A 17407-nucleotide genomic window follows, 5' to 3' on the forward strand; every position below is an offset into this window, starting at 1 on the left:
GCCACTGGTTGCACTGTGGATTTATATAATACCATTTTAGTAGTTTTATTTTCGATCCCTTTTCTGGCAATCTCTAACATCTGTCTTGCAGGGGGTTGGACTAGATAACCCTTGGTGTCCCTTCCAACTCTACAGTTCTGTGAATTCACCTTTTTTGCACAGCATCTTTGCTGAGCGGTCCATTTCAGCCCTAAGGCCTTGTTTCTGGCCAGTCACCTCCAGATCAACCCCCCATGAGCTTATGTGTGGAGTTAGGACGTTTCTGTCCTGCTATGTATCACCTTACACCGGATCACACTGAAATGTGGTTTTTTTTGCCATTTTAACACCCAGCTTGGAGAGACCCAGGAAGGTTCTTTGCAATTCAAGCCAGGGATGGGGGAACCTGTGGCAACGCTGATCTTGCTGGACCACAAACCCCAACATCCCTGACCACAGACCATCCTGGCTGGTGCTGATGGGAGCCTGGAGTCCAGCAACATCTGCAGGGCCGCTGGTTCCCCATCCCAGATTTAGACCATAGCAATTCTCCTGGAACCAAGTCAAAAGCAGACTTAAGATCAATAAAGGCGGGAGGGCGTTGAAGGCTTAGTGCCAGGAACTGAAGTATACATCTCTCTGCCAGGTGAGCTAATACACAGCGATGGTTGAGCGACCGGCTTTAAATCTAATCTCTGCCTTCCAAATAATACTATTATCCTCCTTCATACAAAGTTAAAGCTTATGTTTTAAAAACATGGCATAAAGTTTTCCAATAACTGCCTTCCAAGAAGGCTAATGGGGCAATAATGATCTGGATTGGTCCCATCACCTTTTCTTAATGTGATGAGCTAGGAAAGTTTTACTCAGTGCTCCCCCCCTCAAAAAAAAATAGGTGCCAGTACTCCCCATGGCTGTTAGTTAAGTCCCACACTTTTTAACAACAAAAAAAGAGGTGCCGGTACGCTTTCCCTTGAGTACCCCCTGAAAAAAGCACTGGCTTTACTGCATGTACTGGGAGTCTTTCCAGTTCTGTTAATAAAATACAAAGGAATGAGAGTAAAGATATCCCACTGTTCTGGGAAAGATTTTAAGATATGAGGAGGTATATAATCTTGCTTTCCCAGAGCAATCAGATAAAGGATTTCACCTGACACTGCAGGTTGCCACTCTGCGGCATAAAGAAATGGTTCAAAACATCTGGAGGGTGCTGGCTTGGCTAGTCTTTTGCATTCCCAGTTTTATGTTTAGGATAATTGCAACAGAGCTCAGCTTACAACTCACATGCTTTTTTTGCATTGGATCCAGGAATGCCTCGAAACCAAAAGATGCTCTGCTGGGTCACACCAGAGTGCCAGACCAGAAGATGCTTCATTTTCAGTCTGGCTCTCTGGCACGAATCAGCCGGAACAAAAGCAGCTCATCTTTTGCTCTCGTTTGTCTTTTGCTCAGGACCAAAAAAGGAGCATCCCGAATTTGGTCCCAAGAATGTTGGAGAGTATGAAGCTTGCAACAGCTTTGTCATCCCTACAAAAGCAGAGAACACCCTATTGATCAACTCAAGGAGCGGGGTTTTCTCCAACACAGTTGTCTTGTCTTAGGGCTCATCCATTTCCTGTGCTTTATAAACACAGGTCCAAGAGGTTTTTCATTTGCCCTGCTGCTTTCCCCAGAAAAACCCATGATTTGGCTCTGAATTGTAATTGTAAAGGTAAAGGTAAAGGGACCCCTGACCATTAGGTCCAGTTGTGGACGACTCTGGGGTTGCGGCGCTCATCTCGCTTTATTGGCCGAGGGAGCCGGCGTACAGCTTCCGGGTCATGTGGCCAGCATGACTAAGCCGCTTCTGGAGAACCAGAGCAGTGCACGGAAACGCCGTTTACCTTCTCATCGGAGCGGTACCTATTTATCTACTTGCACTTCGTGCTTTTGAACTGCTAGGCTGGCAAGAGCAGAGACCGAGCAACAAGAGCTCGCAGGGATTCAAACCACCGACCTTCTGATCGGCAAGCCCTAGGCTCTGTGGTTTAACCCACAGAGCCACCCGCGTCCGCTGAATTGTAACAAATGTCAATCAGGTTTTCTGCAGAAAAGCACAGGACGAACATAAGTGGATGAGCAAACCTCTACCCCAATCTCAGTGCAAAGGCTTGATTTTTCTTCCACTGAAAAGAAGCCTGGAGTCTGTTACAGCCAAGAGGGAGGACTCCAGTTTTTCTACCTGGAAGGCAAACTTGTTTTGCTGGCTTAAGTACATGGCAAAGCGCCAAGAAGATCATCGTGCAGAATTCACTGTTTATTTCTCATCCCGCCGCATCCTCCCGGGTTCCTCTGCTCCGTCTGGGGCACTGCCTATGTCTCGTCCTGGACTGCGTAGATCACAAAGTCGTCGGGAAGGTCGGCCTGGGTGCTCCTCCCCTGCCTGTTCGCGGTGAGCCAGCCCGTGGCCAGGGCCATCTTGAGCTTGCGCAGCCTGTACATCAAGCTCACCAGCTCTTGCTCCATGTACCCCAGCGACTTCAGGCCAGACCGGACAGAGCAGCCGCGCCGGGGCCCACAAGGCGTGTGCGGTGGGGGCATGCGGCAGTTCGTGACCTGATCAGAAAAAGGCAGCTGTTAAGACAGGGGCTGGGGAAGGCCACATTCCCTTGGAGGGGTCTGGGGAGCCACAACCAGGTAGGCTGCCCTTTCCTTGTGTGTTTTCTCCCACCCACCTCTGGCATTTGCTGCCGGTTCATTTCCGGGCTTAACCAAAGGTGCTTGCAATAGTGTTTAAAACCCTGACAAACACAGGCCCCAAAGACCTGAAACACTGAATTCCCTAATGACCCTTCTCAGCCTTGGTGGTTCTTCCTCTCCCTTCTGTTTCCCACCACTAAGCCCTGGAGATGGAGGTTAATTGGGAGAGGAGAAGTCAAAATGTCTGCGCAATAATTTGCAAGCTGCATGTACAGGAAGAAGAAGAAGAAGAAGAAGAAGAAGAAGAAGAAGAAGAAGAAGAAGAAGAAGACGAAGACGACACTCACACCCACCTGGAAATTCAAGCCCTCCTCCTGCTACTTGGAGGGGCCAGGAAAACCTGGAGAGCCCTGGAGGTCTGGCCACCCTATGCAGGCTTCTGCCCTTTGCCCCACATGCCAGAGGGTGGGTTTGGCACCAGTTCTCTGCCGCCCCCAGGCACTCACCTCCGTGTCCCGCTGAGCCACTGGGCACTGCTCCATGGAGAAACCTCCCAGGAGCCAGACCAGGCTGTAGAAACATGCCAGGCTGAGGAGCCACAGCAGAATCTGACCGTGGACCTGGTAGTTCTCCTGGTCCTCCGAGAGGCTGTTGTCCTGGTTGCTTAGGGCCCCGACGGGGGCCAGCCACCCTAGCAAGCAGCAGATCCACCCACCCAGGACAACATCCATGGCCATTTCCTGCCTTCCTCTGAGCCTTACCATGGCACTGAGCCACCAGCAGCAGTGACATCACAAACCCCTGGGCAGGTGAGGTGGCCTCTTGGCCTCTCCTGGCAGGGAGAGCTGAGCCAGGAGGCCCAGCAGGGACAGATGTCCTCTTTGATGGGTGGCCTTGTCTCCTTGAGAGGCTGTCAGAGGACAGTCCTCTCTATCTGGAGGGGTTGTGGGGGGGGGGTCATCCAAGGGGAGCAGAGCAAGGGCAGAAGCAGCAGACTGAGCAGGCACACCCACAATGGTGAGATGCATTTTATCTCTTATTTAAAACATAGCCAATGGTTTCTGAACTGGATAATTAGCATATGGAAATGATACGCAAATTGCTACCCCACCAGGCTCCTTCAAGAGGAAGGGAAGGATATGAATGGAAGAAATAAATAAATGATATCTTGCTCTCTATTTTGGAGGCGGGGAGGGGAGCAATGTACTAAGTGGCCACTTCTGGGGCTTGGGGATAACAACCAGGTGGTGGTTTGCACCATCTTGGGGCCCCAATTATTTGAATATGCAGGATTGGTTTCATTCTTTTTAAAAAATGCAAATAGCATCAGCTGTGTAGTGGGGGGGGGGAAGCTGATAATTATCAGAATTGCAATAAGCTTCTGAAAGTGCTATTTGGCATGATGGGGACAGCCCTCGTTGGTGTTGAATGTGATCTTTCCTCCCCATGCAAATAGCAGCTTCAAAGGATTGAATTCAGGCAAGGAAATCAAAGAGTTAAAGCAAACACACACACACACACACACACACACACACACACACACACACACAACACACGCAGTGATGAGAGGTAACATTGGATCTATCCTCTGACAACAAAGGAGCAAGTATGGTTGCCTTTGCCTTCTCTAGATCAGTTAAGTTAGCTTACAACGAGAAACCTATCCAAGTTATGTACATATAATAAACTACTTTATTATCCGCTTACTCTGCAAGCATCTCTCTGTGTAGAATTGCAAAGATTAAGGTCTACTCTCCAACCAAAATTCACAAGCTGTCTCCTTCTCCAACAGGTAATTTGGCTTGGGTGGGACGGGCAAAGTCCACTTGGCAGCTAGCCACAGGGGGAGGGTACACACGAAGGTGCAATGGTCTGGGTACACACACATGCAGAACCCTTAGAACTGAACCACTGCTTAAAATGCAACCATACTGCTTAAAATGCCCCTCTCCTGTAGAGCTGGGCGATATCTGGTTTTCAAGATCGCGATGGCTCACCAACTAAACATTGAGATATAGTGATATATCACAATGTCTGAAATTGGGATGGAGCTATAGAGATGCACTGCTTGGCTTCACGGTTTTCCCTGCATGGAGATTTTTGCTGGTGCCTGCTTTTCTGATTCGCTGCAGGAATCAAGAGAAGCATAGGCTGGCTTAATGTTTCCTCCCACATTGTGATTTTTGCCTAGCGTGCCTAGCGTGTGTGTGTGTGTGTGTGTGCGTGTGTGTGTCCGCACCATGATTCGCAATATATTGCCAGGTCAAAAATTATGATATGGACTTCAAATCAGTTTGGGATAATATATTGATATATATCGCCCAGCCCTGCTCTCCAGCATTATTCCCCCATCCCGACTTCTCCCTCTTCCCTGTGCCTTCCCTGTGGCACTTCTGCCTGCATTTCCCAATTCCTTTGGCTGCAGAACCGGCGCAATTTCTGCCCCCATGAAGGTGCCCTGCGGCCTCCTCTGCCATAGATTTATTATTAGTATTTTGAGTATTGCTTTCCAAACCCTCCCCAGTCCCCAGGCTCAGTCCTCCTCTTCGATGTCAAACACCACCAAGTTGAAGGCCTTGGCGCTTTCCCTGGCCAGCTGGCACTCGGGTGCCCGGCAGCCGCGGTGGCGCAGGGTGAGGGCGGCCTTGTGGTTCCGCACGAGCGTCACCAGCTTCACGAGCTCCATCTCCATCTGGAAGAAGGCGTGTAAGAGGTGCCGCTCCAGATCCTGTTCGTGGGCCAGCTGGGCTTCTTCCTGCAGAGGAGAGAGAAGGAGGAGGAGGAGGATGTTGGTCAGGCAGAGCGAGGGGCTGTGAACATTATAGGAAGATGCTTGAGATAAAACAGGCCAAGGGTGCCCCCCCCTAGCAGCCAGAGCAATGGTTTGCCAAAGTGCTGATGAGGTCAAAAGGAAACCAGACCAATACTTTTAGCACCAACTAGGCTGTAGGAGTTGTCGAAGGAGGAGTCCAAGGCACCATCCAACTGTCTTAGGGACTCCACTCCAGATTTGTATAGGGTTTGATAATAATAATAATAATAATAATAATAATAATAATAATAATACTACTACAGTGGTGCCTCGCAAGACGAACGCCTCGCAAAACGAAAAACTCGCAAGACGAAAGAGTTTTCTGTTTTTGAGTCGTTCCGCAAGACGAATTTCCCTATGGGCTTGCTTCGCAAGAAGAAAGCCCATAGGGAAATCTCCGGGGACCTCTTTTAAAATGCTGGCGGTCGGGAGCAAAGACTTTCGCCCACCACCGGCCTTCAGAAGAGGTCCTGGACCTCTTCTGAAGGCCGGCGGGGGGCAAAAGTCTTTGCTTCCCCCCCCACCTGCCTTCCCGGGACAGCGGAGACTTCTCCGCTGTCCCGGGCGATCTTAAAATGCTGGCGGTCGGCAGCAAAGCCCTCCTGTCCCCGGAGCTTGCGGGGCGGGAGGTGGGGAGAAGGGCTTTTCTTCCCACCGCCAGCCTTCAGAACAGCCTTCTGAAGGCTGGTGGTGGGAAGAAAAGCCCTTGTCCGCCCCCCCCCAGCCTTCAGAAGAGGTCGGGGGACAGACTGTCCCCGGACCTGGTCTGAAGGCGGTTTCCATAGGAATGCATTGATTGATTTTCAATGCATTCCTATGGGAAACCGTGCTTCGCAAGACGAAAAACTCGCAAGAAGAAAAAACGTGTGGAACGAATTAATTTCGTCTTACGAGGCACCACTGTAATAATATTGTTATTTATACCCCACCCATCTGGTTGGGTATCCTCAGCCACTCTGGGCAGCTTCCAACAAAAGATTAAAAATACATTACAACATTAAAAACTTCCCTAAACAGGGCTGCCTTCAGATGTCTTCGAAACGTCAGAAAGTTGTTTATTTCCTTCACATCTGATGGGAGGGCGTTCCACAGGGCGGGTGCCACTACCGAGAAGGCCCTCTGCCTGTTTCCCTGTAACTTTGCTTCTCGCAGTAAAGGCCCTCGGAGCTGGACCTCAGGCTGAATGATGGGAGTGGAGACGCTCCTTCAGGTATACTGGGCCGAGGCGTTAGCCTGTTCCTTCTCCTAGCAGAGGTTTAGGACCTGAGTTTTCCTTCTCCTAGATGAGATAGCTTCCCAAGTGGACAATCTCTTCCAGTACGCCTCTGAATAACAGTTGCTCAGAATCCCAAGTGGGGAAGAGAGGATTGCTGATGCACCCAGGTCCTGCTTGCTGGCGGCATCCCAGGACACTGGATTAGATGGGCCCCCTTATGACCTGACCCAGCTACAGGCCTCTCCTTGTGGAAATCTATTGTGATAACAGAGCCTCCACGCTCAGGGACAGTCTACCTCTGAATACCAGCTGATGGGGAGCGATGACTGGAGAGTTGCTTTTGTGCTCAGATCCTGCTTGCGGATTTCCCTGGCTGGTCACTGTGAGGGCAGGATGGGCCCCCTTTGGCTCTTCTAATCTCCTTCTGTTTGTCCACTGGAACCCCCCATCCCCAACTCCCTTCCCTTTCTTACCCCTGCATCTTCTGCCTTGGGCTTCGTGTGCAGCCATTTTGCTCCCAGGGCCAGCACCAGAACCACGATGGAGCCGAATGCCAAGCTGTCCCAAGCGGGTTGGGGGGAGACGGCTTCCTTCTGCTCTTCCACCGCAGCACGGCGTACGGCAGAGCTTCCCTGGCAGAGCCACAACACCCACAGCAGGCTGTGCATGGTGAATACAAATGATGGCGGAGTCCCTGGGGCCAAGCGGGCCCTGGTCTGTGATGTCACAGATGCGCCAGCCCCATTGGCCAGTCGCGTGGGTGACATCGGGAGAGGGTTCCGTCAGCTGGCCAATTGCTTATTTATTTGCTACCTTTTAATCCCCCCTGCTTTCCTCTCACATGTGGCACACATATAAGAAAGGTAAAGGGACCTCTGACCGTTAGGTCCAGTTGTGACCGACTCTGGGGTTGTGGCGCTCATCTTGCTTTACTGGCCGAGGGAGCCGGTGTACAGCTTCTGGTTCATGTGGCTACCATGACTAAGCCGCTTCTGGCGAACCAGAGCAGCACACGGAAACACCGTTTACCTTCCCGCCAGAGTGGTACCTATTTATCTACTTGCACTTTGCCGTGCTTTCAAACTGCTAGGTTGGCAGGAGCAGGGACCGAGCAACAGGAGCTCACCCCATAGCGGGGATTCGAACTGCCGACCTTCTGATCGGCAAGTCCTAGGCCTTGTGGTTTAACCCACAGCGCCACCCGTGTCACAAATAAACAAATAAATGCCGTGGGCCCAACTGTGAGGAACTCCCTTCCGCAAGAAGTTAGACAGGCACTGTCCCTTCAGAGTTTCTGGCACCTGGTCAAAGCTGTTCTGTTTCAGGAAGCCTTTGCACCCTGAATGTTGCTTGCTTTCTTTCCTTTCTCTTTCTCTTATTTTATATATAAATATTTATTTATTAAAAAAAACAATTATTATTTATATTAAATGCTCAAGGTTATAGATATTGGAGGCTCGATTTATGTTTTAATTTAATGTTTTAATATTGCATATTTTATTGCTGTAAGCTGCCCTGAGGCCTTCAGGGTGAAAAGGGGGAGAAGGGTTTTTTAAATAAATAAAGAATATGTAAATGTTCTACTATTATTTTTCCTTACTTGGAATTCCGATAAATACCAGTTGTAGGGGAGAGAAAGTTTCACAAAATGGGCACCTAGTTGGCCGCTGTGAGAACAGGATGCTGCCCTAGGTGGCCAATGGGCCTGATCCAGCAAGGCTCTTCTTAGGTTCTGAGGAGCAGGCATTGAGACATACGCCAAGCGACTGGACCCAGTTAGTACCCTGGAAGCTGTAGCCCGTCCAAGCTGCGATTTTGGGGCCACCTTCAAGGGGAGTCCTGCAAACAATGCACCACAGTAGTCTACCCCAGGGCCTGACTCCTGCTCACACCCCTCGCTTGCACAAAAGGGTCCTGTGTGGTGGTATTTGCCTGAGCGGCCTTCAGAGCAAAAGCTAGCCATCAAATCAAAGGTGGCATTAAACGTCTGAATGCACTTAAGGAGTCTAGGTCACAACAACAGTGGGAGAAGCAGGGTGAGGAATGCCATATTCAGGGAGGAAAGGCACCTTATTCATCTCATTTCTAGCACCACCCTTTTTCCTCCAAGGAGCTCCGGGTGTGGTGCGCAGGGTTCTTCCCCTCCTCATTTAATTTACCCCACAACAACCCTGTGAGGTAGGTTAAGCGGAGAAGCAGTGACCGGCCCCCAAAGTCGCACCCAGGGCTGAGTGGGGATTTGAACCCGCGTCTGCCAGGTCCTAGTAGGTCAGCGCTCTAACCACTATACATCACTGCCTCGCCCCCCGCTCAGCAGAGAGCAGCCTCGCCTTATCGTTTGCAGGACCTTGGTGCGACCTTCGTGCAAAGCCTGGGCGCGTTCCCACGTGCAAAGCCTGCCTTAGGGAGGAGCAGCCGCGCCCCCTCCCCAACGAATAGCTTCGGGAGCGGATCGCTCGTTCTGTGTCTGTGTGTGTCCCCCCCCACCCACACCAGCCACGTGATGGAGCAGCAGCCCAACATGGCGCAGTCCTCCTAGGCCGCTGCATCCCAGCCCGGCGGGGAGGCCATCTGGCCTTGCAGAGCATCCCGGAGACCGGCAGGTAAGTGAGGCGGGGGTGGGGGTGGAGGTGGAGGGGGCGCACCAGAGTCCCTCCCCCCCCAGTGCAAAAACCCATGCCATGCACGGTTCCCCAAACTGCCTTTCCCGCCCCTACCCCCCAGGTCCGCGGCTGGGATGGAGCCACGTGCCGGGTGGGGGTGGGTGGGGGTCGCCTTCTTGTGCCCTCCCCCGCCAGAGGAGGACCCGAGAGACGGCGACAACCTACCCCACCCCGTCGAGGAGAAGCAGGAGCCTTGCATCCAGGCGGCAAGGCGAGGATGGAGGACGTTGTGGTCCATCCAGATGCGGCTCCCATCACCAACATCTTTGCACCCCGGTTGGGGCTGGAGGGCATTGGAGGCCAGCAGCACATCTGGAGGGTGACATTTGGGGGCGGGGTCTTTCCCCATCATCCCTGCTCTGCTGTTCAGAAGGTGGGGAGGGGTCTGCCTGGGTTCCACTGGCTCTGCAAACCTTGTGGGGTGCTGGGCGGGTGGGGGAGAGTGGGCTTCTCAGGAGCGAGGGGAGGAAATTGGGGCACCTTGGGGAGACGCTCACTGAACTCACCCCATGCATTTCTCCACCAGATTGTGGTCCTAGCAGTTTAGGGTAGATCTCTTGGAAAAACCACATATAGAACATTGCAAAACATCTCATGTACCGGTGACCAAGATCAAAATAGTAAATCGCTGTTGAATATATCTGTTAAGCAAAGATAAGCAGAACAATGCAAATTTTTATTATTATTGCTACTATTGTACTGCATTTGCTCAAAGAAGCTAATGATTCTCCTCCTCCCTATCCTATCCTCACAACAACCCTGAGAGGTAGGTTGGGATGAGAGAGGCAGTGACTGGTCCCAGGGTCACCCAGTGAGTTTGATGGCTGAGCAGAGATCCTGGACTCCCAGGTCCTAGTGCCATGAGTAGGCAACCTAAGGCCTGGGGGCTGGATCCGGCCCAATCGCCTTCTAAATTTGGCCTGCGGACGGTCCAGAAATCAGCATGTTTTTACATGAGTAGAATGTGTGCTTTTATTTAAAATGCATCTCTGGGTTATTTGTGGGGCATAGGAATTTGTTCATTCCCCCCCAATATAGTCCGGCCGCCCAAGAGGTCTGAGGGACAGTGGACCGGCCCCCTGCTAAAAAAGTTTGCTGACCCCTGTACAATCTAACCTCTACAACTACCAACATTCAATATCCTTATCCAAGATCTGTTGAATAAATCTTTTGAACAACTAGAACAATTTATTTATTTCATAAAATGTATACACCACTTGATTTTTTTTTTAAAAAGGCACTTCAAAGCAATTTACAAAAAGATAAAACAATAAAATTAGCAGTAAGGAAAAAAAAGTAATGTAAGGAATTCAAAGAGTTAAAATAACAATAGACGAAAAACAAGATGTAACAACTCTCTAAACAATCCCAAATGTGGTAAGAAACAATGACTGATCTCAATAACCCAGCCAGTAAGTTGGAACGGGTCTGTAAGTCAGTGGGCAGTGCCCCTGCTTGGCATGTAGAAGGCATCAGGTTGAATCCCCACCAGCATCTCCAGGTAGGGTTAGAAATGTCTGAAGCCCTGATGAGCCGCTGGCTGCCAATGTTGACCAGCGTCTTCCAGCATGGTGCCATCTAGATGTGCTCAGTTGGGCTGAACATCTGGAGGGGAGTTGTAGTCTAAAACATCTGGAGGGGGCACCAGGTTGGGCAAGGCTTGGAGGAAAAACCAGATATCTGCAGATGTGGAGATGATGATGATAGTATTTATATGCCACCCATCTGACTGGTTTGCCCCAGCAACTCAGGGCAGTTTCCAACAAAATATTAAAAACACAGTAAAACATCAGCCATTAAAATTTTCCCCGAACAGGGCTGCCTTCAGGTGTCAAATAGTTGTTTATCTGTTGGACGTCTGTTGGGAGGGGTGGGAAATGGATGCCTCTGTATGAGAGAGGGACAAGGGAGCGCCTTCCCCTTCTGCTCTGATCCCTTTCCCTCCTTCTTGCCCTCAGCACAATTCACCCGTCATGGTGAAGATCTTTGTGGGGGGCCTGTCTCCCGTGGTGACGGCCGAGGAGCTGAGGAAGCTCTTTGAGCAGTACGGGCAGGTGAACGAGTGCGACATCCTCAAGAACTTTGCCTTCGTGCACATGGAGAAGGAGGACGAGGCCCACCAGGCCATCAGCGCCCTGCACAAGAGCGAGTTCTATGGGGCCCACCTGACGGTGGAATACGCCACCTCCAAGATCCGAAACGCCACCAAGATCTACGTGGGGAACGTCTCCGCTAAGGCCACCACCTCCCAGATCCGCCAGCTCTTTGAGAGGTTCGGCAAAGTGGTGGAGTGCGACATCGTCAAGAACTACGCCTTCGTCCACATGGCCAAGGAGAGGGAGGCCATGGACGCCATCTTGAACCTCAATGACACCCCTCTGGAGGACCAGAAAATCTTCGTCACCCTTTCCAAGAGCAACAGCTCCCTGCGGGCTGCCAAGGGGGCGGCGGCGGCAGCGGCGGTGCCCACCCCGCCTCCCCCGTCCCCAAGCTACTACTTCTCCAGGGGGCGGCTGCCACCCCCGCCCCCGGCCTACACCCCCTACTGCCCCCGGGCATGGTATGATAGGGAGTACTGCGACCGCTACTCGTACGAGCTCTACGACCGGGCTCGGGCCGCCTACGACCGGGCCTTGCCCCCTCCCCCTGCCGCCTATAGGGAAAGGAGCCCCGTGGGCAGGCGGACAGCTGCCTCCACCGCTGTCGTGGCCCAGTACGCCGACCCCTACGCAGCCGCTGCTGCTGCGGCGGCCGCTGCTGCCGCCACCGCCGCCGCCAACCAGACCTACAACCCGGCCTACAGCCAGCCGGGGTACGCAGCCGCTGCTGCTGCCGCCGCCACATACTCCCAGTACAGCATAGGAACCGCCTACAACGTGGCGGAGTACTACGAGAGGTACGCCAGCGCATACGCCGCCCAGTATGCGCAGACCTTCTGAGCACGGTGTGCCTTTTCCGGCAGTAAGTTTCTGGAGGTCCTTGGTTGCTTGGGATGGGGGGTGGCGGCGGGGTGGGAGGGAGCAGGGGGTCGTGGGCAGGAGAAGGGGTTGCCTCAGAAACACCCCACCTCCGGAGCTTCAGCTCTACAGTGCTGGGGAAACCCAGCCAGATGGGCGGGGTATAAATAATAAGTTTATATTATTATTACAGTGCGTTCCCCTGCATGTGGGCATTTGATTTCCGCACCCTGCCTTCTCCCGGCAATCGAGGGTATGCAGGGACACCTTCTAGCCAGGGATGAAAGAATTTGCGGAGGGTTCATTGAGGGGCAGGGCCTGGGGAAGATATTGAGGGCCAGATCAAGCCCTGGGGGGGGCACAGTTGACACGAGCCCAGTATTGTCTGTCCTGGCCGGAAGCTGCTGTTTAAGGCAGGCTTCGCCAAGCTGTTGCCCTCCAGATGTTAGAGGGAAGGGAAAGCTTGGGAGGTTGTGGGATCAGCCCAGCAAGGTGGGCTCTCGGCTAGCTGGCCGGCTGGTTGGCCGGCTGGTGTGTGTGTAAGGGGTCCGAGATTGTGCCCACCCCCCCATGTCTCTTTGTTTGCCTGTGCAAAATACAGTACGTAGGATGCAAACCTCTGTGTATATATGATTCACACTTATTACGTCTGTGTATATACAGACACACACATGCATGCACCTGAATTGTGTAGATCTCTTTGCAGGCATCGCCACTGCAGTGTCTGTGAGGCCCTTTGCTGATCACACGCTGACTTTTTACTCCAGCTTCCTTCCAAGGTTGGTGAGGCTGCATTTTTTTTACCCCCTACCCTCCGTCCTTCCTGCCCTCTCGCCTTTTTCTTCCTTCACCCTCTTTCCTCTTTTTTTTTTTTTTTTTTTGATCCGGTCGTTACCTTTTTGTTAAAAAAAACCCTGCTTCGAAGACCCGCCGCCTGCCTCGTCAACCCCCGCCTTTCGAACCCGCCGTGAGCCGAAGACAGTTTTGCTCGTAGAAACGTGCCCGCTTTTTTGAACTCTCCTCGTGCCCGGAGCAGCGGGCGTTTGCCAACCTCCGAACTCTCTGCCGGCTAATTCTTTGCTTGCCCCGTGGTGTTGCTGCCTGCCGAACCTCTGACCCCCGTGTCGCCCAGATCTCTGCCGGGCTCCTGAGCCGGGGAGAGAGGCCTCCTTTTGCTTCTGCTGTATTCCTGGGTACCGTTCTGTTCTGTTCTGTTTGTTGCCTTTGTACAATCGGTTAATGGAGCTTGTTCCTGTCGTGGCAACTCGTTTGCTTTTTCCCCTTATTTTTTTAAATGTCGATCATTAAATGGCTTTTACAGAACCTTTCGCGTCTCGTCGTGAAATTACACCCACCCCAATCCCCGCCGCCGCCCGACTTCGCCTCTGCCTTCGATTTCCTCCTCCCGACTTTCTGCATGGGGTGGGAGGGAATTGCTCATTCTTGCTGATCTCTACCGCATCGCCCCGTCCCCAAGTTTACTTCCTGCCTTCCTTCCCTCTGCTTTCCCTCAAGAGTGATCCTCTCTTTGGGGCTCTGCCTCTCTCTTTGCCGCCACTAACTCCATCCGTCCGTCCGTCTCGCCCGGAGAGTTAGGGAACCATTGTCAAATCCGCAGCAAATTCTGGCTCCCGTCTGTGGGGCTGACTAACGCAGCCTGGGCTGGGCGTCTTGCGGTTTTTTAACCCTGTTTTTTCTCCCTCCATTGACTTTCTCTTTCTGTGGACAGCTGCTTCTGGAAGGCGACCTCGGGCAGGCAGAGCTGACCCGAAGCGACTCAGCGCCACCAGCCAGCCGAGAAGAAGGCGAAACTCCTGCAAACGAACCTTCGGCCTCTTGCACTCGTAGCGTAGGCACTGGGAAGGAATGGGGTGTTTGGGCAGGGGTGAGCGAGGGGCCTGGAAAGAGGGGGGGTTGTCTGGGTTAGGGATCTACCGTAAGATGCTTTCCCCTCGCCTTCCTCCCCCCAGAGAGAAAGACCACTCAAGAGGAGGGTGCGGGCGTGATCGGCCCTTGGGCTGGGGTGCCCAGTCTGGTTCTTTTTGCGGAGAGACAGCTGGGATTGTCTGGGTTAGGAGACAGAACCTTCCTGTCCTTGGGTCCCCATTTGCTCTGCCCAAAAGGGTTGGTTTTGTCTCTCTGAAAGGTAAGCAGAAGGACGGAGCCTCTGAGGTGTAAAGAAAATAGTCCCCTTGCTGCCTGGTCCCACTCGTTTGTTTTAGACCCCTCTTTGTCCTGCTGTCAGCTGACGGATCCCCCAACAGCAGAGCCAGATCTGAACTCGGGACCTCATGATGTGGGGAAGCCTGTGAGGTAAGCAAGCTCTTTCTCCACCCCACCCCCTGGCTGGGGCTGAGGGAGGGGTGGTCCTTTGCAGAGCCAAGAGGGGGGGGGGGAGAAGCTCTTGCAGGAGAAGCCTTCAGCTCCAAACACCCCACTCCACTAGCTTGAACGCGACCTTTCTTCGGTGTCCTCTGGGTGTGGCTTCTGGGGACCCTCAATCATCAGAAGCTGAGGCAAGAGGCAGATGTCTGTGGAGCCCTTGGGGGACACCTCCATCCCCATCTCCTCCTCACAAAGTGATACAGTCGTCCCTCAGAAGTTGAACAGAATCCATTCCGGGAGATCCGTTCAACTTCCAAAACATTCAGAAACCAAATCGCGGCTTCTGATTGGCTGCAGGAAGCTCTTGCAGCCAATCGGAAGCCCCGCCGGACATTCGGGTTCCCAAAGAATGTATGCAAACCGGAACAACCACTTTCCGGGTTTGTGGCATTCGGGAGCCAAAACGTCCAAGTTCCAGGGCATTCAACAACCAAGATATGACTGTACTTGTGCCCCCGACCCCTGCTTTCCCTCCTCCCTGGGTTCTCCCTTATCCTCCAAGTGGGCCCATGAGCTTCACCCTTTGAGCTGTGGTACGGCAAGAGGTGAGTTTGCACCTCCCTGGCTTGGCTGTGGCTTGTAGGGTGCAGAATCACAACCCCCCATGATTGTGTGGGTTTTACTTCCTGGCATGAACTCCTTTCTGGGCGACAATGAAAGCAGGTTGGCACAAGGACCCCCAAAGAGACGGCTGTTCATCCATGTGGCCCTCGCTCCCCAGCTCTGGCCACTTGGCACAGGATCGTCCTGGAGTTGGGACTCCAGCCGGCAGCACGGCCTAATGGTCAGAGATCCCTGGAGTTGGCCAGGTACGGAGAGCTCCCACAGGTGCTTTGAGGGAAGAGGAAGCAGGACAGAGGGGGTTTGACCTGAGAGGGAAAGAAGCAGGAGTTTTCCCTAGTGGTTGCTGTCTCTGCTGCCGCACGGTCTTCCCACACGTAGCAGCAGCGTAGGGTAATAAAGCGGATAGAGAAAAGTTTTTATCCCTCCCTTGGAGGGATGGGCATCCACAGAAGCTGGATGTTGGAAGATTGAGGGCAAGGTCCTTCACGCAGCACAGTTAAACTGTGGAACTCCCTTCCACAGGAGGCAGTGATGACCACCAACTTGGATGGCTTTAAAAGGGAATTGGACAGATTCATAGAGGAGGAGGAGGCTGCAATAAGCCATGATGGCCATTACTCTGCCTCCTGGGAGGCAGCAATGCTTCTGAATACCAGTTGCTGGAAACCACAGGAGGGGAGAATTGCTCTTGAACTCATGTCCTGTTTGTGGGTTTCCCAATGGGGAATGGCTGGCCACTGTGAGAACAGGATGCTGGACCAGATGGGCCCTCTTCGGCCTGATCCAGCAGGCTCTTACTCCATTCCTTAGGAGAAAATGCTTTTAATGCGTAACTCCCAGTGATTGCTGAAAGGAAGCTGCTGCAGCGTACAAACCCAGCCTGCCAGGGGGAGGGGCAGAGCGGAGGAGGCAGGTGAGCAGGGATTGGGTGGAGCAAGGGAGATCCCTGCTGGCTATGTGAAAAGTGAGACGCTTCCACAGCCGGTCTTCTCCATCCTCCAGACATCACCAGAGTTCAGGGATGCATCCCAGCCGAGAAATGAAACTTTGGAGCAGGGCTTGGGGATAACCTTGAGGGTTAGATTGGGGCCTGGAGGGCCGACTCCTAAGCTATCTGTAGGCCCTGGGGAGTGGGGCCTGAGACCTCATGGAGCACCAAGGAACACCACGAGTGCCTGAGAAATTAAAACAGCTTTTAAAAATGGTGCCTGTGACTGTGTGTTTTGCTTCCCTGTCCCCCACCCCCTGCTTCCGTTGACTGCCGGCGGTGAGGGGGGACACCCCTGCCCTGCACCCGCCGTGCCCCATGCTTCTTTGGCCTGAAACAACTCTCCTGTTTTTGTAGCCCGGTGGCTGAGAATTATCTGCACCCTTCCCTAAATCATGTTCTTTATTATTACAGTGGTACCCCGGGTTACATACGCTTCAGGTTACAGACTCCGCTAACCCAGAAATAGTGCTTCAGGTTAAGAACTTTGCTTCAGGATGAGAACAGAAATGGGGCTCTGGCGGCACAGTGGCAGCAGGAGGCCCCATTCGCTAACGTGGTGCTTCAGGTTAAGAACAGTTTCAGGTTAAGAACAGACCTCCGGAACAAATTAAGTACTTAACCCGAGGTACCACTGTATTGTGTTTATACTCCACCTTTTCCTCCAAGCAGCTCATCAAGGTGGCGTTCATGGTTCTCCCCTTCCTCATTTAATTCCCCACAACAACCCTGTGAGGGAGGTTCGGCTGAGAGGCAGTGAGCTTCGTGGCTGGGTGGGGGATTCGAACCCTAGTCTCCCAGGTCCTGGTCTGACACTCTTTAACCACAACACCACCACCACCACTGGCTCTTGTGGGGGGGGGGAATAGCTGTGTGTATGTTTTCAGGGGCTGGCAGTACCTGTTGGCTGGGGTTGATGGGAGTTGTAGTCTGAGGACATCTGGGGGGAGGTAACAGGCTGCCCTAGAACATGCCCCGCACCCCCCGGCATCATATGAGTGCCAGATTTAAGGTGTGCCAGAAAGGAAGCACCCTAAGTACAGTCTGGAATGAGTTAAATCGCTGGAGCATCACTCTGGTGACGCAGAAGGCCTATCAAGCCTTCTCCCTTGAAACTGAGAAGAAAGAAATGTCAAGTTTGGCCTGTGTTTTCGTGCCCCCCCC

At 52.7% G+C, this 17407-nt stretch overlaps 2 protein-coding genes across 10 annotated transcripts; one reads left to right on the forward strand and one right to left on the reverse strand.

Annotated features, from left to right (window-relative positions):
- Nucleotides 1-2257: 2257 nt before the first annotated feature.
- LOC310694682 (uncharacterized protein) lies at nucleotides 2258-9723 on the reverse strand. 2 transcript variants are annotated; one of them, XM_083478039.1, is made up of 3 exons: nucleotides 7160-7614; nucleotides 3165-5413; nucleotides 2258-2574 (listed from the first exon to the last, which is right to left on the reverse strand). In XM_083478039.1, exons 1-2 carry the CDS (start codon nucleotides 7451-7453, stop codon nucleotides 5192-5194), a joined length of 516 nt encoding a protein of 171 aa, XP_083334165.1. In that variant the 5' UTR covers nucleotides 7454-7614; the 3' UTR covers nucleotides 2258-2574; nucleotides 3165-5191. The 2 variants fall into 2 exon arrangements, with proteins under 2 accessions (XP_083334165.1, XP_083334166.1); XM_083478040.1 differs by lacking the exons at nucleotides 2258-2574; nucleotides 7160-7614 and adding an exon at nucleotides 9515-9723 and having other exon boundaries at nucleotides 5125-5413.
- On the forward strand, nucleotides 8341-16857 carry LOC310694666 (uncharacterized protein). Of its 8 annotated transcripts, none has more exons than XM_083477997.1 (4): nucleotides 8341-9289; nucleotides 11308-12245; nucleotides 13001-13085; nucleotides 14036-16857. In XM_083477997.1, the coding sequence occupies exons 2-3, from the start codon at nucleotides 11323-11325 to the stop codon at nucleotides 13047-13049; spliced, it is 972 nt and encodes a 323-aa protein (XP_083334123.1). In that variant the 5' UTR covers nucleotides 8341-9289; nucleotides 11308-11322; the 3' UTR covers nucleotides 13050-13085; nucleotides 14036-16857. The 8 variants fall into 8 exon arrangements, 6 of the variants coding, with proteins under 6 accessions (XP_083334123.1, XP_083334127.1, XP_083334122.1 ...); XM_083478001.1 differs by having other exon boundaries at nucleotides 8343-9289; nucleotides 13013-13085; XR_014519780.1 differs by having other exon boundaries at nucleotides 8350-9289; nucleotides 11308-12310; nucleotides 13013-13085; nucleotides 14036-16856.
- The last annotated feature ends 550 nt before the right edge of the window (nucleotides 16858-17407 follow it).

Source organism: Podarcis liolepis, assembly GCF_965112155.1.
Source record: "Podarcis liolepis genome assembly, chromosome: 15".
Lineage (NCBI taxonomy): Eukaryota > Metazoa > Chordata > Lepidosauria > Squamata > Lacertidae > Podarcis > Podarcis liolepis.

What these genes read in the sequence shown, in the direction of transcription:
- LOC310694666 (XM_083477997.1), top strand. Translation starts at nt 11,323, where the DNA reads ATGGTGAAGATCTTTGTGGGGGGCCTGTCTCCCGTGGTGACGGCCGAG. An exon ending in GTGGCGGAGTACTACGAGAG is followed by an intron (nt 12,246 to 13,000) that starts GTACGCCAGCGC and finishes TGAATTGTGTAG; the next exon opens with ATCTCTTTGCAGGCATCGCC.
- LOC310694682 (XM_083478039.1), bottom strand. Translation starts at nt 7,453, where the DNA reads ATGTCACCCACGCGACTGGCCAATGGGGCTGGCGCATCTGTGACATCA. An exon ending in CCAAGGCAGAAGATGCAGGG is followed by an intron (nt 5,414 to 7,159) that starts GTAAGAAAGGGA and finishes TCTCCTCTGCAG; the next exon opens with GAAGAAGCCCAGCTGGCCCA.